This window comes from Leptosomus discolor, chromosome 1 (genome assembly GCF_034619465.1).
Source record: "Leptosomus discolor isolate bLepDis1 chromosome 1, bLepDis1.hap2, whole genome shotgun sequence".
Lineage (NCBI taxonomy): Eukaryota > Metazoa > Chordata > Aves > Leptosomiformes > Leptosomidae > Leptosomus > Leptosomus discolor.
The window spans coordinates 171,217,830-171,245,118 of NC_141391.1; the positions used below are offsets into that span (position 1 = coordinate 171,217,830).

General features: G+C 33.8%; 1 protein-coding gene across 1 annotated transcript in view; it reads left to right on the plus strand.

Moving 5' to 3' along the window:
• Positions 1–269: 269 nt before the first annotated feature.
• CEP290 (centrosomal protein 290) overlaps positions 270–27,289 on the plus strand; it is a 55,251-nt gene continuing 28,231 nt past the window's right edge. Inside the window, exons 1-27 of the mRNA XM_086480133.1 lie at positions 270–371; positions 512–589; positions 1,366–1,435; positions 1,659–1,705; positions 2,081–2,224; positions 2,430–2,483; positions 3,707–3,859; positions 4,207–4,389; positions 4,737–4,826; positions 4,902–5,024; positions 6,599–6,619; positions 6,763–6,886; positions 7,419–7,591; positions 8,180–8,342; positions 8,987–9,087; positions 9,180–9,267; positions 9,745–9,857; positions 12,992–13,076; positions 14,454–14,596; positions 15,170–15,334; positions 16,283–16,432; positions 17,241–17,356; positions 19,586–19,688; positions 22,433–22,663; positions 23,202–23,375; positions 24,947–25,058; positions 25,805–26,010. Coding sequence (XP_086336259.1) covers positions 270–371; positions 512–589; positions 1,366–1,435; positions 1,659–1,705; positions 2,081–2,224; positions 2,430–2,483; positions 3,707–3,859; positions 4,207–4,389; positions 4,737–4,826; positions 4,902–5,024; positions 6,599–6,619; positions 6,763–6,886; positions 7,419–7,591; positions 8,180–8,342; positions 8,987–9,087; positions 9,180–9,267; positions 9,745–9,857; positions 12,992–13,076; positions 14,454–14,596; positions 15,170–15,334; positions 16,283–16,432; positions 17,241–17,356; positions 19,586–19,688; positions 22,433–22,663; positions 23,202–23,375; positions 24,947–25,058; positions 25,805–26,010 — 3,312 coding nt within the window. The remainder of the gene's footprint in view (positions 372–511; positions 590–1,365; positions 1,436–1,658; positions 1,706–2,080; positions 2,225–2,429; positions 2,484–3,706; positions 3,860–4,206; positions 4,390–4,736; positions 4,827–4,901; positions 5,025–6,598; positions 6,620–6,762; positions 6,887–7,418; positions 7,592–8,179; positions 8,343–8,986; positions 9,088–9,179; positions 9,268–9,744; positions 9,858–12,991; positions 13,077–14,453; positions 14,597–15,169; positions 15,335–16,282; positions 16,433–17,240; positions 17,357–19,585; positions 19,689–22,432; positions 22,664–23,201; positions 23,376–24,946; positions 25,059–25,804; positions 26,011–27,289) is intronic.

Genomic DNA, 27,289 nt, shown 5'->3' on the forward strand with positions numbered 1-27,289 from the left:
CCGTTAGTGTCACAAATTCATTGAGTATGCATGATGTAATTTTAAACTTAAAGAAAAAATGGTTTTGCTATACTGTCCTTGTTTGCAGTAGACCAAAATGTGAACACAATGTTAATCAGTGTTACAAAATTGATACAGTTATTAGAGTCATCTTGTGTTGTTCAGTGGCCACTCTCCTTTCAATCATTTGATGTAAAATTGATTGGCACTGAAAACATCTGATAATTGTTATTTTATTTGTTATTCTAGGAAAAAATTATAAATTCAGTATGGCACCCATTTTAGATTGGAAGAAGCTTATGAAAGTTGATCCAGATACTCTGCCTCATCAAGAGAAACTAGCAGACAGGTTGCTGGAGATTGTGTCCAAGGTACTCAAAGGGAAAGTAGAACGTTGGGGTTTTGTTATACATTCTTCCCTAAACTGTCTCTGGTCCTTCACATATATAAATGATTTATTTTGTGGATTTCTTTGATATTTGTGTAAAAACACTGTTGTCTCTTTCCTTAGGTTGATGGGAAAGAGTTAAAAACTGAAACTCTGGAACAACTGATACACCTTTTTAAAATTACTCAGACACTATTGAGGGTTTGTATTCATCCTCACTTCTTACAGTTCTGCAGATGCATTTGTTTATTTTTTTTTTAAATGAAAACGTCATTACTCTCCTTTTTTTTTTTTTTTTCTTTTCCTGCATTGAACACACTGGTTATTCCTAAGAGCATTTATGTGCTACGTGTGTGCTTGCACCAGAATATCTGCTTGTAGCTCTTGGGATTATGGCATGTGGCGGTGGGAAGTAAAGTGAATAGGACTAACATAGTTACATAGTTAAGGAACTTTAGTTTTATGGATGGAAAATACAAACAAGTATCTCAAAAATTGGTTGTAGGTTGTTGGTAATTAACTGTAATAGGCGTTTTTGTGGTAGGTTGATGTTTTAGAGTAAATAAAAATGTCACTGTGAATGAAGAAGCACTGCCATCCTAAAACTGCTCCTATAAGTCTGTCATACTTTCTTGTATTTACTCATAACTGTACTACTGAAAGCAAGAAATAACAGCAGCATAGGTTAGCACATTGGTTTTAGAGAGGTTTTTTTGCTGTGTGCAATTCTCAGCAGTATGCTTTTGAATGTTTAGGTAGCCCTGAAGAATAACTTACTAAAGACGATATTTAAACAATCTGAACTGCTTAATTGTCAGCATGGGGAAAAATTGCAGTGGTTTCATTTGTTTAAAGAGGGAAAATTAATGTTCTTTTGTGACTGTTTTCATAATTTTAAACATAAGATCTACAGAACAATCTTTTAATTTACGTTAGTAGTAAATGTTTCTTCTTTGTTTACTATACGTTTTTCCCAGATGAAAGTTCAAGAGGTAGAGCTGGCACTAGAAGAAGTTGAAAAAGCTGGGGAAGAGCAAGCCAAATGTGGTAAGCAAGCCTTTTTATGCTGTTCCTAAATGATTTGTTAAATGCATTTTTTAGTTTGGGCGTTTGGGGTTTTTTTAAAGTTTAAGTAACTGAATAAAATACTAACTGCTCTGAAGTCAATTGCTTCAGTGAAGCCAAGTATTTAAAGACCGAGGTTAACCATTGTTGATTTATGTACTTTTCACCTTGTTGGTAATTCACTATACCTGTTCTATTTTAACAGAAAATCAATTTAAAACAAAGGTGATGAAACTTCAAAATGAATTAGAGGTATGTTTTAAAATTTTGTTAGTTTATAGCATGCTGTTTGGTGTTTTTTCTAAATGAGGTTTTTCAGACTAGTATTTTAATCTAGTAAAGAGATGTGATAGCTCTACATTTTAACTAATGCTTTTTATGGGCTTTTGAATATTTACCAGCCTCAGGTTTGTAAAGAGCTATATGTACAATGATTTTTTTAATACTTGAATAAATCCCATTTATTTTTTTGAGATTTCTGGGTTTTGTTGAAAGAAGCTCGTGAACCCTTCCTGTTGCTTTTCCTGAACGTTGGGAATGTTATTCTTAGCATCTACTTTGCTTTTTTAGTTCTTTCTATTTTGAATAACTGTACTATATTTATAGTGTCATTTTAATGTTCTTAAGATGGCACAAAGATCTGCTGGTGGTCGTGATACTCGTTTTCTGCGTGATGAGATCCGCCAACTGGAAAAACAATTAGAACAAAAAGAGAGACAGTTAACGGATACAGAAAAAGAACTGGAAAAAGAGAAGAAAGTGAATGAACAGGTAAGAAAAGGACTTCAGCTTGACTTCTCTAAAAGCTGTTCTGGCACATCTTTTGAAAAGTCGATGTTCTGAAAAGAGTCTCCAAAATTGAAATACTGATGAAATAGGACTGCTGTGCTTTTGTTTTCTATTTGTTTCTGAAGTTCTTTGTTTTCATAATTTGTGCTGTCAGTAATACATATAAAGATTTTGTGTCTTGTTCTAGCTTGCTCTTCGAAATGAAGATGCCGAAAATGAAAACATCAAATTAAGGAGAGAGGTTAGTAAAGAATTATTGCTGATTTACTGTATTTTTAACTTCATTAATAAGTGTATTATTTGCTTTCTGTATTTTGTAATCTTTGGTATGGCGTGATGTTTAATTCGGTTTTAGAACATTTCCTGGTTACTGCTACAAAGAGAATATGGAATTTTAATCACATTTAGCAGATATACGGTACATCTGCTCCAATGAAACTTAGTTAATAGAGGTCAGGAGGTGTCTACATTTGAATTTATATGGTCCTGCTGTGCATTAATTTAGTCTGGATTTGTGTTTTGAATCTTAGTATTTTTCTTAAATACTACTGACAAATAGATTTGGTGGATATTAGACAGGATTCAGTTTATGCTTGCTGCTTTTGGTAAGATTGTCTGGTTAAAATAAAGGTAGAAAAAGTCAAAAGTAATATAATGATAAAGGCAAAGATAGAATTAACATTCTTTATTACTAGAATTTTTTTTATTCATTCTCTTGAAACATTTTTTCTAGCTGTTTTTAGGAAAACAATGCATATTTTATAGCATTTAATGCCTATAATCTTGGCCTCTGAGAGAATAAAACACACAGCACAAGTTAAATTAGTGTCCTGGGGGGAAACCTCGAGAATCATTCCTCAAAATTTAGATTTAGATTAGATATTAGGAAGAAATTCCTTACTGTGAGGGTGGTGAGGCACTGGAACAGGTTGTCCAGAGAAGCTGTGGCTGCCCCTTCCCTGGAAGTACTCAAGGCCAGGTTGGATGGGGCTTTGAGCAGCCTGGTCTAGTGGAGGTTGTCCCTGCCCGTGGCAGAGGGGTTGGAACTAGATGAGCTTTAAGGTCCTTCCAGCCCAAACCATTTTGTGATTCTATGAAAATGCCCTTTTATGTACGTGTGTGTGTGTGTGTGTGTACATGCGTGCACAGGTATATAGAAAACTATTTTATTTTGTTTCTATGTTGATTCCTATTTAGTCTTCTGTCACAGGTTAGGGCTTCCTAAAACAAAGTTAATTTCTAATATTTTTCATGCTTTGTTCTCTTGGTCTTGTCCTCTCCTTTTTAATCTGAAGAAAAAACACATAAAGAAAAAGGTGAGGATTTTAAGTTTTTTAAAAGCAGACTGTAGGAATTTGGGTGGGTTTTGACTGTCTTAGCTCTTTGTGTTAGCTTGCTAGAAAAGCAACAGTTTTGTCTTCAACTCTTCAAAATAGATTGAAGTTTGGGTTGTTTTCTGTGCAGAATGAACAATTGCGTCAGGATGTAGTTGACTATCAGAGGCAAATAGATTCTCAAAAAGAAACAACTCTGTTAAGAAGAGGAGAGGATTCTGATTACAGATCACAGTTGTCCAAAAAGAACTTTGAGCTTGTCCAGTATTTGGATGAAATTCAGGTAAAATCTATGCATGCTATTGAGTATTTATTAAACTGTTACTGACAGTAGTGTTTTTCACAGAGCTGTGTCAATTTACAGTTGAAGTCACGTAGAGTAAGGGAATTCATAATGCAATTGGGTTCTGCGATGCATACACTCTGCATCTGTGAGTCTGGCAAAGGTAACGAAGTTACTGGCAGTGGGAGATGTGTCTTCTGTTTGCTGTTAGGATTTGTTGAAATTGATGGTCAAGTACTCTTTTCTGTGCTAATTTCATGTAAGACTTTCAACCTTACATTTAAGGTAGCTATAAATCAGTGCTTATTCAGGTACTAAGGTGTGCAGCTTTTTCTATAATTTTGCAGAATTTGACTGAAGCTAATGAGAAGTTAGACATTCAAAACCAAGAAATGAGGAAGAATCTTGAGGAATCAGTGCAAGAAATGGAGAAAATGACTGATGAATATAACAAAATGAAATTAATTGTGCAACAATCTGATATTGTTATGGATCAGTTAAGAAAAGAGAAAGAACAGTACAAATTTCAAGTAAGAACTGACTTATAGTATTGAACGTAATTTTTTTTAGGTTTATACTGTATTTTCGTATCTTAAATTAAAAAACATTCAACATACCCAGTTAAAAACACATGCTCTGCCGAAATAAGTCTCTAAAAGTAATGTGAACTTTAAATTTGCTGCAAATTTTAAAACTTGACTGCAGATCAAAATATTTTTTTGTACAAAATATTGGTCGTACTCTGTTCTTGTCCTTCCCTTGCTGCTGTAATGCTAATCTGTTGAACTGTATGTGCTTGATGTAGCGTGTTGGTAGATCTACGTTGGTTAAGCAAAATATTTTTGTGATGTGATGTTCGTCCAAATGTCATTTCTAGGTTCAGGAGCTTTCAGACCAGCTAAAAGCAAAGAATGAGGAAGATGATCCACTCATGGCAGCTGTAAATGCAAAAGTTGAAGAATGGAAGGTACTTTTTAATACTTTTTCTTATTATTTTAGGAATTATTTCAAGTGTTCTGATGGGTTTTTATCTTCTTTTCAGAAAATCTTAGCTTCAAAAGATGATGAACTCCTAGAGTATCAGCAAATGTTGTTTCACTTGAAAGAGAAAATGAAAATGGCCCAACTTGATGTTGACAGAAACAGTATACTGGCCCTTCAGCAGGTACAGTCTATGCGAGAAATTACATGCATAGAAATCACCATTCACTAAATATGCTAGTGACCACATAATTATTTAGTCTTTCATAGTTTGCAAGTACCAGAATGTGTGTTACTTATGTTTGAGAAGTATGAGACAGGTTGATTCATTCCACTGCAAAGTTAGCTTAATAGACAAGGCACAAAGGAAAATTCTCTTGCTGTATGTATGAACTGAGCTCTTGGTAGTTGCTTCTGTTAGTTTCATATTTATCTTTTCTAACTATTAGTAAAGTGATTGCTTTAACATCTGAGCATCCATAATTCAATGTTTTTAAATTATAGCTTAGTTTCTGTCCTCTAAATTTGTTAGTCAAGGAAGAGTCTTACCTAACGTTTAATTTTCTGTGTTCCTTTGTCTCATCTGGTGCTATACTATTAAGTCTGTGGTTCAGTCCATGATAGAGCTAGCCAGAATTTAAGTATCTCTCTTATTTGTACAAAATGATGCAGTTCTTTCTGATCTGAATTTTCCCCACTTTCTTAAAAAACATGTAAAGAATAAATAAATGACATAGTCCATTAGGAGCCCTGAAATATGCCTTATGGAAAGCATACTGTATAATACCAGGATGATTTTCTGCCTTCCTTCAAGTTTTTTAAATAAATGTGGCATGACATTTATGTTACATGTTGGGCCCTTGTAGGCTGAGCAGTGTGGTGAGATACATTTATGCAGTCTGCCAAAACTAGGAACAGATAGAGAAGAAAAACCATATGTACAAATCAACCTCTGATGATGAGAAGAGGAAGGCAGGTGAAAGTTAACTTTGATAACGCTTCTAGAGCCTGATTTTAGCTGACTAGATGGCTGTGGAGGTTGCTTTTTTGTCATTAGCATGACATTTTGAACAGTTTTGTGGAAATAAGCATATTTTTAAAGCAGACACTTAAAATTTAAATCAAGTTACTGCACTGCGTTTTAACTCAAAATGGACTGAGCTTGTTATGGTTTAGTGTATGTTTGCATTATAAAGGGTTATGTTTAGCTCCTTACAACTTTGCGAAGCTATTCACCTTTCGATTTGAAGTGTGGTTATATGTATCCTCTCAGTTTGTCTAACGTTGGTATAAAGAAAGGTTGGCAGCTGTTGAGATTTTTACATTATAATTACTTTCTGTGACTTTTTTTCATGTATAACCACACAAATGGTATAATATAAACAGAAGTCGCTTTCATAGTCTGTGTGTACATATGGATGTATATGCATGCAAAACAAGGTGTGATATGAAATTTTAAAAGTTGGATGATTTGCTGAAAGGCAACCTGCAATACAGGTGTCATGTATGATGGATTGTTAGTCCTCCCCATCTTAAACTTGTATCTTTCCGTTCCCACTGGCAGTTGTTTGTGAGGAAGCTTTAAGAAACCTGTATCATCTGAAACTTTTCGTCATACATTGGCTAACTCTTAGAGAACTGTTCCATTTAAAACTGATATACTACAATACTGCTTTTATTTTTTTTTGGCGTCTCAATGCTTTATTTTTACTCTTTCTTTTATTTTTCCTGCTTTGCCTTTATATACCCAACTTCTAGATAATATCTGAACTCTATGTTGTAAGTACAGTATATTTGACATTCTGTAAATTGTTTTGTATTAGCTACTTTTAATTTCTTGATTTACTGTGTGGTGTTCTATGTTGGTAGCTTACTTGTCAGTAAAGAATTATTTAATGAAATTTCTTTTCTTGTGTGTGAAGGGTGTGCAAGACCGAGATGCTCAGATAAGATTGCTTACTGAGCAAGTTGAACAGTATACCAAAGAAATGGAACAAAATGCATTTGTTATTGAGCAATTAAAAAATGATCTCCAAAAAGATAAAGGTAACATGACCATTTTATTTTAATGGCTATGGAAAGGTAAGTAAGAAACCATAAATTTACTGTTCATTCCTTATTCTCTAGAAATACCGAAAAATATTTGTAGTATTTGAGTAATATTAGTCTCCAATTTTTTTGTTCATTTCCATTTATTAAACATTTGTGAAGAGTTTAAATTCATTCACAGTACTTCAGTGGATTTTATGGATAATGCAGTGCCTAATAAAACTATACCTGGTCTGTAGAGGTTATATAAGGTCTCAGCTCTATCAAGAATCGCAAATGAGTAGTAGCATGCAATTCAGATGTAATTCTGACGTCTCTTACATGCACTTACTTCTTATAAATATTGTTTGAATGAACAATTGGGGAGAAAAAAAGCTCTCGTATGTAGAATTTTGTAATTACTTAATTAAAAAGAGCAGAAAATTAAGATCTCCTTTATAGCATCGTCTGTAGTGTTTCTTTTGTGCTTAATGGCTGATAGCAAGAATTCCTAGTTGAAATGTAAACAGAGCAAGGTTTTTCTTTCCAGGTCACTCATCTCTTCCTCAGCAGAACCGTTTTGGGGATATGCAAGAAAAGTTAAAATTGCTGGAAGAGAGAACTAAGGAGGCTGAGAAATCAGCAGAATTAGCAGAAGCAGATGCTAAAGAAAAGGACAAAGAGCTTGTTGAGACTCTGAAACGAATGAGGGACTATGAACTGGTAAACAATTTGTCAGAGTGGACAGAGTATATCATCTTATTTTTAGGAGATTGTTTTGTCCTTCCGTTTTTTTATTGACTGGGTTCTAATTAGAAATTAAGTAATGACGTCTGATGCTGGCTTTCCCGTTTCTTTTCCCCTGTTTCTTTTCCCCCGTTTCTTTTCCCCCTCTTCTGCCCTTTCCTTTTCTTAATAACATTTAGCAGTCACTAACTGCATGTGATTTGTTAGCCATACATGACAATGTTTACAAGTCCTCGGTTTTAACATACTGATATAGGTTTGTGAAATCCATTGAACCCTAGTTGAACACTCAAGATAGGATTATTTGAAGGATCATGTAGTAAGAGGACTCAATTTTGAAATACGCAGAGACTCCTCTATTCAAGAGATTGATTTGTAGGATCTGCTTTTATTCAGTAACTTTTTTCACTAAGCACAGTGCAGAAGAGCGATACAGGTTGAAAAATATTTTTTCTTATCTGTGTAATGATGAAAGACAGATTAATTTTCTTACATCTTCTGTTGATTTTTTTCAATCAAACTTTTCTGAAGTTTTGTTTTCACTTTCCATTTGGGTTTTTGCAGGGAATATATGGTTTGGAAGAGGCTGTTGCTGAAATAAAAGACTTAAAAAAGCAAATCAAAATACGAGATCATGAGATTGAAACATTAGTTAAGGAAGTCAATAAACTTGAACTTAAAATAAATGATTTTCTTGATGAAAATGAAGAACTCAGAGAGCGCTTAGGTATGCTATATCCATTAATTTTTCAATTATTTGTTGTGTAAGAATTGAAATAAAATTATTACCATGACAATTTTTAACTATACCAAGTAACTACTTGGAAATGATTTTGTATATTCTGCTAGTTCTTGCAAGTAGTTTTAGTTAGTTAGGACAAACTGCATGGTTAAACTTGAATGTACATGACTAAACTTGGCTTACTTGACTGAAGAAAGTAGAATAGGTTTTTTAGTGCTTTTTGGTTTCGAGTCCTCTTTGACTATACACTGTTTAATTAATTTCATAATATGGTAGTTGGGAACCATAACATGCTGAAGTTGTAATGCTAGATTGAAAAACACAGAGAAAACTTTGGACAGGCTTGTTTTTACATAGAAGAATCTAAACATAAGTATAGTTAATTTTGGGTGGCATTTTATTGCATTTTGCTTTTTAAGTGAAGTAAAACTATGCTTTCTTCTGGTATTATTGCATGGAGCATAAGATGTGTGTACATATAAAGAAATACATATATTCAACTATCAACATAGTATTTTTTAATTCTACTTGACTAGTTATGTCCTTATTTAAATTACCTGCACTCTAATCATTACTGTCCTTAATGTTACTCCTTAGTGAGTAATTATACAGCGTGTACTGTGTTTTAGGGCTTGAGCCAAAGGCAATGATTGATTTAAATGAATTTAGAAACAGCAAAGGACTGAAGCAGCAGCAGTACAGAGCTGAAAACCAGATTCTTTTGCAAGAGGCAAGTGATAAATTCTATTTTTGTCTAAGAGCGACATAATAAAAATGTATTTGAACAAAATGAAATACTGATCTGTGAATAATAATATGTAGATTGAAAGACTAGAAGAGGAAAGAATTGAACTGAAAAAACAGATTCGTAAGTTTGCTCAGGATAAAGGAAGAAGAGTTGCAACAATAGGTAGGATTTTTTTTGCTATAAACTGTATTTTCAAAAACATGCTGTCTATACGTAATAATATAGCTATGTTGTATTTACTCATTTGTTTAAATTACAAGGCTAAATACGTTTCATGAATCAGTAGGAAGAGGTGAGTGATTTTGTATTTTCGTAGTCTTACAGCCCAGTAGCTTTTTGACTTGTGATGGCTAGTTATACATCACTGAGAGTTGTGTCATTGGCTTGCAGTTCTTAGATGCAGGATGATCTTGCCATGATTTCCAGTAAATCTGCATCATGTATGTGTTTCAAAAATCTTAAAATTTCCGTTCTTTGCCACCCGGGGAAGCATAATGTGCTCAAGTGGAAAGGTTTACAGCTTCTTGCCTTGCAGGTAGAAAACTAGAACCCAGATATACTAAATGGAATATATTCCCTTGCTTGGGGACTAATGAAAATTCATAATGCTTTATTACTTGTACATTTAATTGCAATTAGGATTGGATGCTGGTGATGTGCAGATAACTGATAGCTTTACTGAAGAGAAGGGAATGAGTAAGAGGACATTGGATTTTTTGAACAGGCATGATATTGCTGAAGTAAAAGCAAAGGTAGGTTCATAAAGCAAGTTCATAAACATTTATTGTATTTCTCTTTTATAATAAAGTAGTGTTATCTTGTAAATACCTGTTCAGATATTTCTCTAGGTCCTTTTATTAATTGCTTTTAAAAAAATCAAGAATTAATAATGCATAATTTTTTTAGAAGACTAGTGAATATTCCATTTTTTTTGTGGATATAGGCTAGTGGGTCATGTAGTGTGGAAGAGAGAAACACACTTGCAGATAGAGAAGCACCAGTTAGACTTTTGAAGTCAGAGAAAGATGTAGCGGTAAGGCTGTGGGAAATCTATCTAGAAGAACTTGTGGCATACTTGAGAATTTAGATCACTTGGAAAGCAATAGAAATACTTCTTTGGTTCATTTAGGTTCAAAACACATGACAGAGTGGCAACTAGTTAATGACAACTGTAGTTCTGAAGCTCTTAGTATAGAAGAGCTTTTAGAATCACCAGATCTACAGTTTACACAGACATTGTGGGTAACAGATTATACAGACAGTAGAGAGATGTCAAAAGATTTAAAATCAGACAACATGGATTCACTTTCTGCTTATCAGCGAGTGTGTCAGACCTCAGAGGTAAATAACCGAAATTACAGAAACAAACCATCTTTTCAGAATCAGGTGTCTGTAACTTCTCATTCAGACCAAACAGCTCAGGAAAATTTTCGCCTGGAACTGTTGCTCAGAAAATACTCTTGATTCCTTGTGCGTCTGCTATTGGAAAGCCAGTAATGTAGAAAACACAAGTGATGACATGGAGGGATAAAGCAGACTATTTGTAAGTAAGGTTTTCTGATTTAACTGCCTTTCAAGAGGTCAGAGAAGGAAAGAAATGCCTAACAGAATTCTTGCAAGTAAAAACTTTGGAAAGTGGACTTGAAAATGGACAGTCAGAACACTCAGATCAGGTAGATCCTGTTGAAAATCTCATAAAGCAGTTGAGGAGAGACTTAGCCCTTCTTAGGTCACAGGTGAGACACTTTTATAGAATGAGTATGTTTATTTCCATTGGAGTTATTTAGAAGGTAAATTCAAATAATGAAAATGTGTTAGTTTACTTTCATCTTTATTTATTAAAGCTATAGGATAGTTCTGATAGAATTTGATGGGGTTTTTATTCTAATAACAAAAGTGCCAAGTCATTAATTTGCAGTTTATTTGTTGACATAGGATTGAAAAATGCAGGCATGTATTTTCATCCTGTTGGTGGAAAAAATTTTCACAACACCCATGCACTCACACATAGATGGGTACGAAGAGAGAACAGTTTTTATTCTGAAACTTTACACACATCTGTGTAAACAATGTTCTCATCACTTTTCTTATCAGTGCATACAGCCTTGCATCTCACACAAATTGATTGTTGCAACTATATTTTAAACAATGTAGTTCGAGGATTATTTTTTTAAAATGTTTTAAATAAATATAGAGAAATGCAAATGGTAATTTATAAGCGTTAGTTGGATCAAGTAGGTACTGATTCAGTCCTTTGTTATGAAAGGTAGAAGATGAGATTTCTGTTAAAAGTTGCAGATATTATTTGACTAGAGGATATCTCATAGCTCCAGAGAGAGTGCATGGTATAGATTTTTGGAATGAGAAAGGGGAACTATTCCTTCTGGGAAACAACTAAGAAGTTCCTGAGTTTGTTCTTCTATCTATTTATGTATCTTTTATCTATTTCCCTGCCAACTGACAAAGATAATATATATCTGTTTTCAGAAAAAAAATATTTCCAATGAAAAATTCCACTTTTTATTAAAATGATCTCTAATGATAAAATCTTTTAGGTTCTCAAAAGGGGTTTTGAAAACTTTTTATAATCAGTGAAAGAACAGATTTCAGGATGCTTGCTGTGGTTTCTTTTATTCACATGGTAAATTATATAAAAAAATTATTCACTGAAGCTTCATAAAATGGTACCTTGAAGTTCTGCGTTAGTTTTCTGTATAGAGGAACATTGCTTTGGTTGCTTAGAGATACATTTGGGGTATGGATCAAGCCAATCCCTCAGAGTCGCACAGACTTCTGGTCTATACTACACTGCTGTTCCATCTTCTGCATGACCCAAGAATACGTGTTTCCCTGGGCAGTGTTCCATGGGATACACCCTGTGTAATTCTTCTGGTGAATCCATCTCTGTTGCCATTGCATTTCAGGCAGGAGATTCATATGCAGACTGGGAAATTTTCATGAAGGCATACTCCAAATTTGAAAAAAAGACTGGGACTAGAACATTAGACTGCTGAAATTAGAATCTATCTATTTTTTGTGCTGGAGAAACCATCTAAGAATGTGATGAGGAAACATCATGGTTACAATGTATAAGATAAGCAAATAGGTCTTTCTGCTATCGCTGGCTGAAATGTTTTGGAACTGTTGGCATTTCTGCTGAGCCCACTGATCTATGTAATTGATCAATGGAAAGTACACGTCTATATACATCAGGCTTTTTTAAACTATACAAGAGTTTTTCCATGCTGCAGGAGTATGCTTTGCTGTTGTGATTTGTCTTAAAATACTTTGTTAGCCAAGCTGTGGAATGAATAGTGCCTACTAATTGCATTTTCAGTAGAAAAGTGGGTTTTTTATTTTTTTGGAAGGTAAGTCTTCGAAATATATATATATATATTTGTATATAAATGGAGATAGAATCCTATACTAATAACTTACTGTTGGGTTTTTTTGTTTTTTTTTCACAATGAGCAGATTTGTTTATCAAGAGTTTGCTAAATAGTTAAACAGAATTAAATCTTGAAAGATGCAGAAGCCAGGCAGTGCAGGTAGTACAGTGTTCTTAAAAAACAAACAAACAAACAAACAAACAAAAAAAAACCAACCCAAAAAAGCAGGAAAAATATATATATGAAGTTTATTCATGGTTTAAATATTTTTTTCCTGATAATTTTGTTGCTGTGAAGATGAGGCTATTTCTTTGGTTGTTACTTTCTATATAACACCTCATTTCGGTTTACATGCTATGTAATTTCACTGTTGAATATATGTGTATTAGCAATATTTTCAAGAATTTATTCTTATTTAACCAGAGAGTCTTAATGAAAATTCTGATACTAAAATTCCTAAATTACAATTTTTGAGTTTTCTTTGTTCATTTCTTTAGAATGAGTATCTTGCAAATGAATTAAGTGTGAGAGAAAGAGATTTGGAGAACAGCAGGACTGTAATAGCCAAATTTCAATCTAAATGTAAGTTGCAACGTATTTTAAAACTAAGGAATATTATCAGGTACCTGCCGATAGCTTGCCTATGTAGTTGTTCTGTTTCTGTGATTGTAACCACAAGTGTCTGACTTTACAGTTTCTGTTTTAAATGCAATTTAGTTTGTTATCTTTCACAATGACTGAATTTTCTGTGTACATGGAAGGTTATTCTGCAATCATTCTGATACACTTATGAACTGTGGAAATTATGGTTGTGAATTGTCCAGGTATGAACATAATGACTACAAAACAATGAATGTAAATGGCATTTGTCAAATTGGAATTTCTTCGAATTCTCATTAATGACTTCTTTTTTCTTAATTTTGTGTTTATATTAATGCACATCTTTGTGTACGTGTGTATAAATACATATATAGTGTTGCTAATTTAAAACAAATTAGTGATAGTACATGAAACATAGTTTATTCATAGTAAACACATTAAACTAGGATCTCTCATGTTTATCCTTCCTGAATAAGATGTAATAGGCTTTAAGGCTGTGAGTGATCCCAATTATAGCAATTATACAATTTACTTGTATAATTGTAGTGCTTTTATGGCTCCAAGGAAGTGTTGGGGGATTAAACCCACTAGCTGTCTACGTATATATGTACGTTAGCTGAATTGCACTGCTTGCAAACTCTGAAATAAAAATAATGCTAATTTCTCTAGACAAGAATCTTATTTTTTTCCCACAGAAGGTGAATTCTAAAAATTCTTTTTGACTTTTCAAAATAGACTTGGTGAAACTGCCTAATTTTGCAGTTCACTGCTGGGTCTTCAGGACAGTTCGCCATATTGTGAAGATGCAGAGAATGTTGTGATAGGTTTGTTGGGGTTTTTAAAAAAATTTCTAGACTTCTTGCTCTGTGCTGGAAACTCTGGGATTCCACAGAGAAAGTAATGGTGGTGGCAGGAAAATTGTATGTCGTGAAAGTCCTTATTACAGCCACATAGTTTAAATGTTCTCTTTTCGCAGTCTGCAGCAGGAATTCAGGCAGTTCATATGTGCGTCATTGTTACACCCAAACATTTCTAATGTTTCTGGATTTGTGAAAGCCAGTCAGACAGGCTACTAAAGAAGTGAAAAAAGTGGCAGGAAACATTGAAGACTGGAAGGTTCAATAAGATCAAATGTGTTCCCGTGAACCATTTTATTATTGTTCTGTTGGTATTTCTCCAGCAAAATACACTCTTCAGATGTTCCTAGCAGTTCTGCTTTTAACGTCCTAATTGGTTATGTCTATATATAATATGAACATTCTTTTTATGTATCAAATTAACACGTATTATGATGTCATGTCTTAGGAAACCTTAACTCATTTTTTCACTGTTTAGACGTGTTTACAATTTTTATTACAGTAAAAGTGTTATCAGAAGAGAATAAACACCTTGAACAAGGAATGAAAGAAATATTGCAAGCTGTCAAGGACATGCAGAAGGATCCTAATGTGAAGGGAGGAGAAACAGCCTTAATAATCCCTAGTCTGGATCGCTTAGTTAACGTAAGCTTGCTTTCTAAAGTATATTTAGCTTTATAGGATTTACGGGCTTTTTATTCTCCTTAGTTATTGAGTTATTGTATAATTAAATAGTAGTTTCCTTATACATATGCTTCCTTAGTTACAAGAAGGAGTACATAGTGTGATACCTCTAAAATGCAAATTAAAAATATATAGCAACAAGACATTGCCATAAAATTAAAAAAAATAACAATAATCTTCAGCTGGATAGTATAAAACGGTCTTTGGCAAGTGTTGGCAAGTGTATTGTCCCGGTCATAAAGCGTAGGTAAAAGTTCATTTGAATGTCTTTTATGTCTATGGGACTTGCAGGAAATGTTTAAGAACATTCTTTTTTCAAACATCTTACCAAAAACCCACTATTTTTACAAGAAAATTTAACCATTTAAATCAATGTCTATAGCAAATATACCATCAGGAAACTGATAAGTAGATTTTAAACCTTGAAATGTCATGGGTTTTGCTAATTTCATGTAGTCTAAACTTGAGGGCTTCAGTTTATTAAGAAAAAACAAAGCTTTTCTGCACTTCTTAATAAAATGTTTATTGCATTAGGCAATGGAATCAAAGAATTCAGAGGGAATCTTTGATGCTAGTGTGCACTTGAAAGCTCAGGTTGACCAGCTTACAGGACGGAATGAAGAATTAAGACAGGAACTGAAACAGGCTCAGAAGGAGGCAACAAATTTCTCTAATCAGCTGGCAAATGCAAATGAAAAGGTATACAATTTATTTAATTAAATTTATTTTGTACTTGAAAAGTGGTTGCTGTGATATTTTAGACCAAAACCACACAGTCTATAAGATACTGACTTTAGCTTATGTGAACAGTGTAATTATACAAATCTTAATTAAATTTACGTGTTGGATCTACCAATTTGTCAACTTTAAGTTCAAATCTTACTCTTCTTAATGTTATTTTATCCTCTGAATATCCTGTCGTGTTAAACACCAAGCACGCCTATATTTTGGGGAGAGCTGTGCCCAAAAAAGCTCACGTATTTCTTTCTTCAAAAAGCCAGTACTTTTGCATTTGTAGTTCTAAAATAATTAATTGTTCTATAAAATCCTGTTTTTTATTTTAAGTTGTACAGTTGATTCTGTGAAATGCTTCCTCCAGGGCAGGATTGAGGAATTGAATATAATCTTACGAGAAGCCGAATTTAAATTTGCCTTTTAGAACAGCTTTGGTGATGCAAAAAAATTTGCCAGTAACTAATATTCTAGAATAGTATTTTAGGTACTGTTAGAGAACTGGAGAGCTTTTAAGAAGTTAAATGAAAAGGCAAAGGTTTGTTTAGAATAAAACATCAAATAGCCACTGCAATAATCTTTCCAAAACTTCATCTTTTTTAGAAGGAATAGAAATGCACTACATTTTAAACAATTTAGTATAAAACTGTGATGAGTCCTCAGATATGTGAAGCTACTCTGATGGCTGCAGTTATGTGATAAGTTTGGCCTGAGATATTAGGGATTTAATGATTTATGGAATCACAGCATTTTTAAAAGACTGTTCAAATGTTTTAGAATATAAATGGAAGTGAATTAGGTTGTTAATAACAGCTGATGTGGCACAGGAAAAGAATATATTTTCCATCAGGTGTTGGGTTTTTTTTAATTGAATAGCAAGAGCTACTTCTTTATGTTTTTGTTTCTTTTCTTTAGATTGCACAACTGAAAAATGAAATATGCTTATTACGTCAGTCAGAAGGTGCCAATATTGTCTTCCAAACAGTGAATCTTCCAGAAGGAATGGTTCCTTCAAGTGTTAATATGATTAATTCTCTGAATGAGTATTTAATACGTCTTATACAGGTAACTCATTTACTCCTTGATGACAAGAATATTTGTAACATATAGCTAATTCCTCCAAAACCTAGTACCGTCCCACATATGGACATGGGAGAACACTCCAAAATTCTTTTGAAGTTGAAGTTCTGATACCCAGTAAACCTTTTGGACTATTCTGTTTTTTTTAAAGCTCTAAATATTTTGCTGTGTTGTAAACCTGGAACTTTTTGACAACAATTCAGATTTTTTTTGTTTGAATCTGAATTTTGATTTAAATATTTGCCTACTCTTCCTTCTACTGCTGCAGTTGCTCTCTTACTATGAGAAATTGTCTCTTACTGCTGTCTGGATTCCACACCAGACTCTGTATGTGCAAATCCTACTCTGAACAGTTTTTCTCTGTACAGCAAAGGTCTCTATTTATTATTATTAAATTATTTTGTTCTGTCTTTTAATCAGTTTGCTGATTAAAGAATATTTTTCAGCTGTACATGACTATGAAGTAGAAGAGTATTTGGGAACAGTTAGACATTCAACTAGTATTCTTTGTGGACTAGCAATACGTCATGGTGTTTTGAACTTTGAGGGCTGTAATCCACAGTGCAATTATGCACTATTTAACGCCTGTTAATATGAATGTGAAAATTTATTGGCCTTTTTTCATCTGTTGCTTCTGAAGAAAATACACATTTCATATGTGCAGTTCACACAGTTGATGACACAAGCATCTATCTTGAAAAACCCAAGGGAGAACTGGCATTTTGATTAATCTTTTCATGTTTAAAACATATATTAATCACTGCAATGTTTTTATTTGGAAAATAATCATTAGGAGCTGGAAAATAAAGAACAGTTACTTAAACAATTAGAAGATGCAGTAGAGGACTACAAACGAAAATTTGCAGTAATTCGTCATCAGCAAGGCTTGCTGTATAAAGAATATCAAAGGTATTGTTCTCTTTTCTGAATTATGGAAGTTCAACTATCTAAATGTTTATTAATTTTTAATACAAGATTTGCTGCTGTGTTGAAGTAGTTATTTGTTTAATGTCATAAATGCTGCTGCTTTTGGATATGGACTCCATATGTTTTCTTTATTCCTGTAAAGATTCAGAAAACTCTTATGAAAACATTTTCTGCTGGACTCTTTTCATATTGCATACTTTATGATGAGGATTGCATTGTGCTTTCTGAATCTGATATCTCATATTTTGTTAGAACCTGGTATTATGGACCCTTCAGTCTCATTTTCTTTTGCTTTCAAGTATGGGTCCTTACATTTTCTTTGTGGGTGAAAAAAAGAAAACTGATATCCAAACACAGTCAGAGATCTCTGTTTCAGAATTTCAGGTTGTCAGGACTTTGTAGTTGATTTTCTTTCAGACTCTTAGTTCCTTTATATGCTTCATTGAATGCAATTTCTGTAAAATTCCTATGGTCTAAAAAAAAAGGATTTTCATCTCTTAGGAGCATAGGGATGAATATGGACATTTGGGTTCTTCAGCTAACAGACTGTTAGTTGTGTCATCGCTGTCTTTGGATTGGAATGAACAGTCACTGGATGGCGTTTAGAATAAGCGTGTTTTATCTTTTAGGACCTTCTGTTCATTCTTTGAATCAGTTAAGACTTCCCAGATCCCATTACTTCTGTTTGACGCATTAAGGCTATAGCTTTTTGAAAATGTAAAGGCTATAATATACTGCCTCATTTACTACTAGATTAGATCTCGCCAATGACAGGGATAAAATGATTCACGGCTTCTTCTCCAAACCTGTTACTGATTGAAGTTAGGGGAGGAGATTCTTTGACTTAGCATCCCATAAGGGCTCACTTTCAGAGTATTTTCTTTCCTTTTCATCCGTTTTCTTCAATTATGGAAGAAACTAAGAGATCTTCTTTGAAGAGGAAATACTACTGACGAAGTACCCGTGATTACTTGTTTAAATTAGCCTAAACTGTCCTGTACAGTCTATAGGAACTTCCTTATTAGACATGCATAAGCAGTTCATAGTCTTTTTTGTTTTCAAATAAGTCAGTGGATAGAGGAGAGTGGTTTGGGCCAAAGCAAAGCTTAATCTTTTTATGTTTTTGTTTGTTTTTCACTGAAATAGAAAAACTAGGGTGGGAAATTATGTCCTTTATGCATCTGAAATAAAATGAATGTAATAGAAGGAAGGATCTGAAAACCATTGAAAAATTTGAGTTAATATTAAAGCCATTGCCTGCCCTTTTGTTTAGAAGTCTGATCTCTAATGCAGAATTTGGATATGGGAAACCTAAGTTTAATTCTGTCCACTTCCTGTGGGAAATTTGAACTGACATCTTCTAAAGAAAAAGACAACTACTGTGCTGTGGGGAATTCTCAGAGCATGAGCAAGTAATCTTTCCTTATGATACTGTACCATTCTGTATGATTAATGAAAAATATTTCAAAATCAACTTAGGTATTCTGGCTCTCAGGAACTGCAGAAACCTTGTTCCCCTTGCAAACAGACTCTCTTAGCTAATGGATGTGCAAGTGCTTCATGCAGAAGAAACAGTTATGGAAAGAGTCATTGATTATTTGCCAAACCGTTTTATCTATCTGTAAATCTTATTGGCCAAATTGTTGGGAACAGTTGTGAATACCTGCTGAAATCTGCTGGGCATAGTCTGCTTCAAAAAGAAAAGGCCCATTTACAAGCTCACAGCGTGGTAAATGCCAGTAGTATGATTTTTGTCTCCCTGGGAGACCTGGAGTTTCCAGAGAGGTACTCAAGTGGAAATGTTTTCATTTGCAAAATTTTAAACTTTGCCTATTTTTACAAAGACATGTTCAAGAAAGTAATTAATTTGAAATACAAGTGTGTAATTTAAAGCAGATTAAATCCTGTGAGTGTATATTTTTGGGGAGTAAGCCATCTATATCTCAGCACTATAGTACACATGTGAAAAAGAGATAAGACACTTTAACTTAAGAAGTATTTTCATAATTACAAAACCAGCTGAAGCCTAAACAGAGGGGATAGTTTTTCAGTGATCCATCTACAATTTATAATGTCTTTTTCAAAATATCTTACTGCTAAAAATAAAAGTATTTTGGTTTGCAATATTTCAGGGTTGCTGTTTTAGTTATGGTTTTAAAAATCCTCAAGTCTTTCATCATTCTAAATGAAAGTATTTAATTACTGTTTTAGTCAAAAGGAAAGCTGGCAGAAAGAATCAGAAGATATGAGAGAGGAAAAGAAAAAGCTAGAAGAGCAAAAAGAACAGGATGCTACAAAAATAAAGGCATATTCTGTAAGTAATTTTGCTGCTTTCATTTTTCAAAAGGGTTTTAATACATAAAACAGAGGTTTTAATACAATAATGTAATTTGTTAGATGAGGAAAATGTTACAGGGATAAACTGCTCAATTCAAATCAAATCAGAACAGGAATGGTTTATTGGTTTGTTAGTAAAATGTTAAATAACTGGCAGTCAGTGAACTATACATTCAGAATCGATATCAACAATGCAAAAGGTAAATCACAATATTAAGCCACATACAAATGTTACTATAGACCTAAAAATCTTTAAGCACTATTCAGGAATTAATCCCAAATATTTTTCATCCCATACATCCACATTCACACAGTTATTTGCACTCCCTGACTCTTCAGGTTACCAGCATACGCACCCTTTCCTGAGAGTGCAAGTTCACTGTGTGCACACACCTCCTGTATGTGCTCCAGGGTGCTGTGTACACGTGGGGGTGCTCTGGTGTTATGTGCACCCATGCGCCTCCCTGCAGTCTGCTAATCCATGCACTGGTGAGAAATCACCCCAGGAGGTCACATGCCCTCATGTGGTGTGGGTCCTTATGTGCTGCGCTTGGTACTGCCAGTCCGTTAGCTGGAGTGCCAAGGCTGATGGCATCCAGCAGAGAGGAAGCGCTTACATCTGCAGGAACAGTGGGAAACTTCTGAAGCTGAACTAGATCATGAGTGCTGCATTGTAACTCTCTCTGCCCTCGCTGTTAGTTTTCATGCTTCTTTTATACTAATTTTCAGTTCGACCACTTGTTTATTTCAGGTCTCTAATTTTATGGTTACTGTTCAATCTGATTGATGGTCATCTTCCTCTTTATCAGTTTTGAGCAAAGGCCCACTCAGTCTCAGGTATTTTGTTCACACACACTACTTACAGTCGCACTGCTCTCCTAACAGCAATTGTTATTGGGAGGAGCAGTGCAGACATCCTCATGGAAAACACTTTAATTCCTACTAAGAATTAAGGTTATCATTTTGAATTACATCTTATTTGTATATACCTGTTAATGTATATGTATCAGTGTTTCACAAAAACAGGAAACAGAATTCATCTTTCTATTTCGATTTACTTCCACCAAGACTGAATTCAATATTCTATTAAGAAAACTGAAAAATAACTTTTTAAGAAGGTGATGTATTTAGAATTGGTGCAGATGTCTAATCACAGACATAGTACAATTTTAGATGGCTTTGTGTGTCTTTGGGCAGATACCAAAAGCTGCCAAATACAACAGGAAACGTATGGGACCCACATGTCCTTTTAGAGAAGGAGACACAGGGTAAGGATATCATAAGATGTTGAAAATGCCTGTGGATGCCTAAGTTTAGACAGCTGAGTTCTAACCTTTTTCTTCTGCTGTGGGGTAAATGTAGTGGTATGTGGTCCTGCTTATAATCATGTTCATAACTGTAACTGATTTGCAAAATAATTGTATCCTAAGGCAATTAAGTCTTAAATATATTTTAGAAAAGTGAAATTGAAATTGTTTTGCAGAAGTTTTGTTTAAATAAATGAGAGAGAGCGTACACCATCTTACTTAATTTGTTCAGTATCTTATTCTGCATTTCGAGAATCACAGAAGTAAATTGTAGCACGGTTAACCTATTTCTGGGATTTGTTTTTTAAATGTCTTTAAAATATAATAAAGTTTTATGATGTTAGCAGTGCTATCAAAGTATTGCTGAGATCTTTTAAGAATTTACTATTTCCCAATAGCTTTTGTTTCTGGAAATACACCCTATCCAATTATAAGAAATATAGACTATTATTTATTATGATTTTTTGGTTAGAATGTTATTTTGATTAGAAGTAAGTGAACATTTTCAGATTAAACATTTCTCTGAAATGAATTCACTGTGAATAATCAATGAAAATGTGTTGCTTGCTCTTAAAATTCTAAGAAAAACAGGCTTCTTGATCAGAAAAGCCAAATCTTTGCCGGTTATCATGGAACTAGATTTTTCTCGTGGCTTCAGCCTTTCAGGACTGTGGAGTCTTTTCTACCTACCTACTCACTCTTCATTAAGCTCATAGGAGTCTGGGATTTCACATCTCCAATTTCTACTCCCTGTCTCCTTGGCAAGCTGATGTGTGTGACAGTAAAGCTAAAGCTCGCCTCACATTCCTTCTGCAACCTGATTGCTGTAGTTCCCCGCCCCCCCCCCCCCCCCCCACCTGCTCCTCCTGGGATTTATACATGCATGCAAACACATGTGTGTGCACACATGCACACAAACACGTGTGTGTTTCCGTAGGAAGGGTCCCGTGGCTACTTTACAAATACCGGTTTGGTCCTCACAGTAGAAAGTTATTAGTGTTTCTTAGGAACTAGAGGGATTCTATTTGGTTTAGAAAATTTTTCCAGTCATTTGTTTTGATTCTAGTAAAAGGGGGGAAGACTGATTACAGTGAATGCAGAAAATTATTTTTGTTCTAAATTTTGAAAATGTCAGCATTAACTAAAATTCCAATTAGTCGGTCAGATGTGTTTAGCTTCTATTCCTGAGAAACTAATGATTTTGAAGATTTTTTTCTTTTCTTTTCTTATAATAGAATATTGTTTGCTTATGCATGTGTTGAGTGCGTGTATATGTTTTATTAGCAAAAATAAATTATTTCAGATGGATCAATGGATTTTTTTTTTTTTGAAAAATGTACAAGAAAGCTTGTCTACATAGTAGAGTTTTACTGTATTTCTGTACAAGGTTCTTATTTAAAAAATTATTTTACAGAATTTACTCAGTGCACTTCAGCTGGATCCTGATGAAACAAAAAAAGTACTTGCAGAAAATAATAGAAAAATAACTGTTTTACAAGTTAATGAAAGGTCACTAACAAGGCAGTATACCACTTTACTTGAAACGGAACGGCATCTTAGAAAAGAAAATGAGAAACTAAAGGGTGAAATAACACATATGGAGACTGCAATTATAGGGAAGATTGGAAACTTGCAACGATTCAAGGTATGGTTTATAGTAGAAACACTACACATTTTCATTTTTTCAATTTGACAATAAATACACTTTTTTTTTAAATGGTGGCACTACTAGTTTCTTGAATGAATTACCCAAATGCTTGTCACATACTGTTACAAATTTTGTGAAAACATTTTTTGAATTTAAATAAGCATCATAATACAAAACCTGTCAGTTTTCCCCTTCTAAAGTTGGTTCAACAGATTCTTATTATTGAAAGTGTGTGAAACCAAATCTTACTTTTTGTCCTTGCAGGTTGCTGGGGCCTGTATACATTTTTGACAGTGTCTTATAATTGAGAGGCAATTATGGATATAATTACCCAGAGAGTTGCAATACCAGATAAATTTTGTCAATGTTTATTGCAAGCAGTTAATAAAGATGGACAGTAATATAGTAAAGTGAACCAGTATCATGTTCTAAAGCATTATTTTAAGTGATGTTCTTTTTCTGTGGAATAATTTTAATTTTTCTTTTTAAAGATCTAGCAGACCTTAGTAACGCATCATGTCGATTATTTTCATAGGAAATGGCTAGCTTTAAGATTGCAGCGCTGCAGAAAGTGTTGGATGGTAGCGTGCCATTGACTGAGCTAGAACTGGCTAATAAGCAGTATAATGCATTAACTGCTAAGTACAGAGACATGTTACAAAAAGATAACTTGCTCGTCCAAAGGACAACAAACATGGAACATATGGAGGTAGTGTGTGCTTTATGTTTGAACTTTAAGGGGAAAAAAAACCATACGTTTGTTCCGCATTGGTTTTTATTCTCAATTAATTGAAAGATAGAACAGAAGTCCCAACGCTAGAACTGCTGGTTACAAGAGTTCCATAGTGGGTATGAGATGTTGGAACTAGTCTGTTGCTACCGAATTTTAATGTGATTACCTGGTATTTTTCAGGAGATGAAGAAACATACACAAAGTCCCAGGTTTTATTTCAATGGGCATACATAAAAACGTTTTGTTTACTTCTTGTGGTTTTTGTTGTTTGGGGTTTTTTGTTTGTTTATTTGCTTTTTAAGTAAGCTCTGAGTCTCTTCCCTCACAAAGTACTTTTAGTTCATTCATTACCAAAACAAGGCTGGCAGAAGGAATGTTTGCTATCATCTTCAGTTTTGGGGATCATAAGGAAAGTAGAATGAGTGTAAACACTTTCAAACCTTTCTCTCAAAGTAAGTGCTTTTACTAATTCCTGACTTAAAAGAATGAAATGTTCAGTTCCAAAAGGCAGTAAACTTTTCGAATTTTAGTTCCATAAAAAAAAGTAAATAAGCAAAGATAGTTTACAATGTGTTTGCAGTGTTGTAGGGACTGTATAAATATGTAACTATTCCTTTGAACTGTTATTCTCAAGTGGAAGGGAGCTTCTTTTCAAGAATGGTGAAGCTGGCTTCAAAGATAAATTACTACCTCCCACTTTTTATTCACATCAGAAATAGTAGTCCAAGAAAGTAGCACTTTAACCAGTAGTCAAAGCTCATGTTGTGTTCTTGTCTATTTGGTTTCTGTGGTTGACACAGGTTAAATACATGTGGTGGGTAAACTTAACTGAGCTACTAGATTTGTCTGCTTGGGAACAGGTAGGTGCTTTTGTGTTAGCTAAAGAATGAATGAATGATTCTTTCTCTATTTTATGAAATTTTGTGCGTATGAAAACTTGCATTGCCTATTTCAGCAGCTCAATAGAGCTAGAGAATCATTTATCAATAGTAAACTAAAAATGTGTTTAGAAAAGTAGAAGTTGAAAATTAATATTCAATTTGTTTTACTCATTAATGTGGAAATTTGTGTTTCTATTTGGAGGAGTGAAGGAACATTTACAAAACTAATGTTTGGCATCATATTAGATGCCTAAAAGAACTAAAAGAAGCATATGATCTGTCTCAAAGGTGTATTTATGTGCAAGATGAAGTATCCAGTGCGGGATGAAATATCCTCCAGAAGTACTTCTTTCTTTCCCACTGTTAATGAGGTGTTTAGTACAACAAACAGATTTCTTCATCTAATTCTAGATGCTGTAGGAATCACAGTCACTGATGAGAAATATTCACGGTGATACTAGTTGACAGTAAGGTACAACATAGAGAGCAAAGACTAACATTTTTATGGTTAGGAGGAAACATATGCACTTCTGTTGCTGCCGTATGTGTAGAATACGTGTTGTGCCTAGCTAAAATCTGTTAATTTAAAAGCTTTATAGCTATTAAACATCAAGTCTGCTACAGTTAAATAGTTTGCTGTTATGTTGCAACTTTTTTGTCATACAGCGTGAGAATGAATCCCTGAAAGCACAGATGAGCTCATTGAATAAGGAACTGGAGATCACAAAAGAGAAACTTCACACTGTAGAACAGGCTTGGGAACAGATGGCTAAACTGGGCAAGTATGAAAGTTATATTGCAGCATTAAAAATCAAGTGGTATGTCCTGTATAAATGTAATATTTTAAAACATTTTAAAATCTATGCATTAAACAAACAAAAAAATAGTCAAAACTATTTTGTATCTTTCATTAACAGTCTTTTTTTGTTGTTGTGATTTTGTTTGTTTATTTGTTTGTTTGCTTCATTTTACTTAGCTATTTGACCAAAACCAAGTTTGGTATTTTCCTCTGGAAACTGTTCCACATAGACTTTTCTTGAGTTCATGGGTCAAGGGTTTAAAAGCTGGAACTTGTAAAGCAACATCACCTGTTATTTATTTATTTATTTATTTATTTTAATAAAAAATAGCTGGGACTTCTTTGTGTATGGTTTACAATCCCATTATTCAAGAACTCATCCACATCTATTTCATTTACAGATTTTAAATCAAATTTCCTGAAGATTTACCAGCTGAATTAAGGATAAAGTGAGAGGCTGCACTGAAAATAATTATCAGTCGCAATAACCATGTTTACAGATATACCCATTTATAATTGATAATAATATTTTATTCAAATTAGATACTTGTCAAACATGTAATAAGGCAAGATAACTATGCCTCCAGTTTAAAAAATAATAGAGGTGTTTCGATAAATTTTGTCTGACAGAGATAAAGCAAAACTCATGTTCTGTTGCATGCTGCAAATAATTTTTGGTTGAATCAGCTTGTGTATTTCCTGTTTTAAATATTTTTTTAATGTAGGTGATGACAATGCCATGGACAAGGCCACAAAAGCAATAACCAACAGCGAGATTTTGTCCATTTCTAAGAAAATCACCGTGTTGGAAATGAAGGAGCTAAATGAAAGACAAAGAGCAGAACATTCGCAACGAATGTATGAACATTTGAAGAATACTGTAAAGCAAATAGAAGAACGTAATTTTGAATTGGAAACAAAATTTGCTGAGGTAAATCTGTTGAGATTTAACAACATAATTTGACACAACTTAAAAGCATATTTTTGAGCTTTTCAAAAATATCAATCTCTTGTATCACAACTGGCAAATAAGTTTATGATGAAAAATGCAGCTTCCTTTAAGAGCTGCAATTTGCGTGGACAGGACATTTGTAAAAAACATTACTCATTAATTTGTCAGTAGTTTATTTCAAACATTAGTTAATCTCTGTAAAACACATGGTGAGCATCTTGACATTGCTAGTTTTTCATCAGCCTGCTAGGAAAATGTCTATTCTTGACCTGTTATTTCTTGTGTCTAATTCACATGATCCATTTTCTGCTAATTTTCACTTAATTACCAGTGATTCAAAAAATGTTAGACCTTTGTATTCCTTTTGCAAATAATAGTGTCATGATTCTGTTACAGACCAGCTGTGTTCTCTGTCATGTGCCAGGCATTGTGTATAATACAGGAATAGAAGAGAAGTCATGTACCATTGCAGCTGATGGTCCTTAGAATTCTTGTCGTATCAGTCTTAATCTTGTTATATTTTTTATCCTCACTATTTCTAGTTGAAGTTTGTTGCATAATTTCCTTATTTAATAGTAGGAGACTTTATTATAATTTCCATTCTAAATTTATTTGTATGCAGTTGTATACATTTGTTCTTGTGCCTGTACTAGCCTATAATTTAAACAAGAGAAGAAAAAGAACAGTTACCTTGACAGATTGTATTCATTTCCCCTCCTTGTGCTTTGTTAGACTTTAGCCTAGCTATTTTAGATTGCTGTTATCTGACTTCCCATTTCTCTGTTGTCTTAGTAGAGTTTGTTAGACTGTTTTGATTTGAATTCATTTGGGACATGAAGTAACTGAAAGTGTATAAAGCTTTTCAGCAGCAGTATTGTTAAAGCCTTTTCTGATGGCATGACTTCTTTTATTTCATTAAGAAATACCTCAGGTGGTGCACCCTAGGATCACATTTTCCTTTTTCTCTTTTGCGTATATTATTATCTGCCTTGCGATGCGTTTAAGTCTATTGATCTTCTTTCATTTTGAGTTGATGAACTCCTAATGCTACAATTTTTTCTTACTTATGCATCCCTTTTTTCCTCATTTCTGTAGCTCCTGGACACACATTTTCTGTTTCATATACTCCTGTTGTCTGTGCCTCCTAATCTGGCATCATGGAGATAGAGATATATAAAACTAGATAGTGCTAAGGTAATTAATGGAAGTTGTAAATGATACCAGTTTAACAACTGATAACTAAAAGAAGTCTACTAGA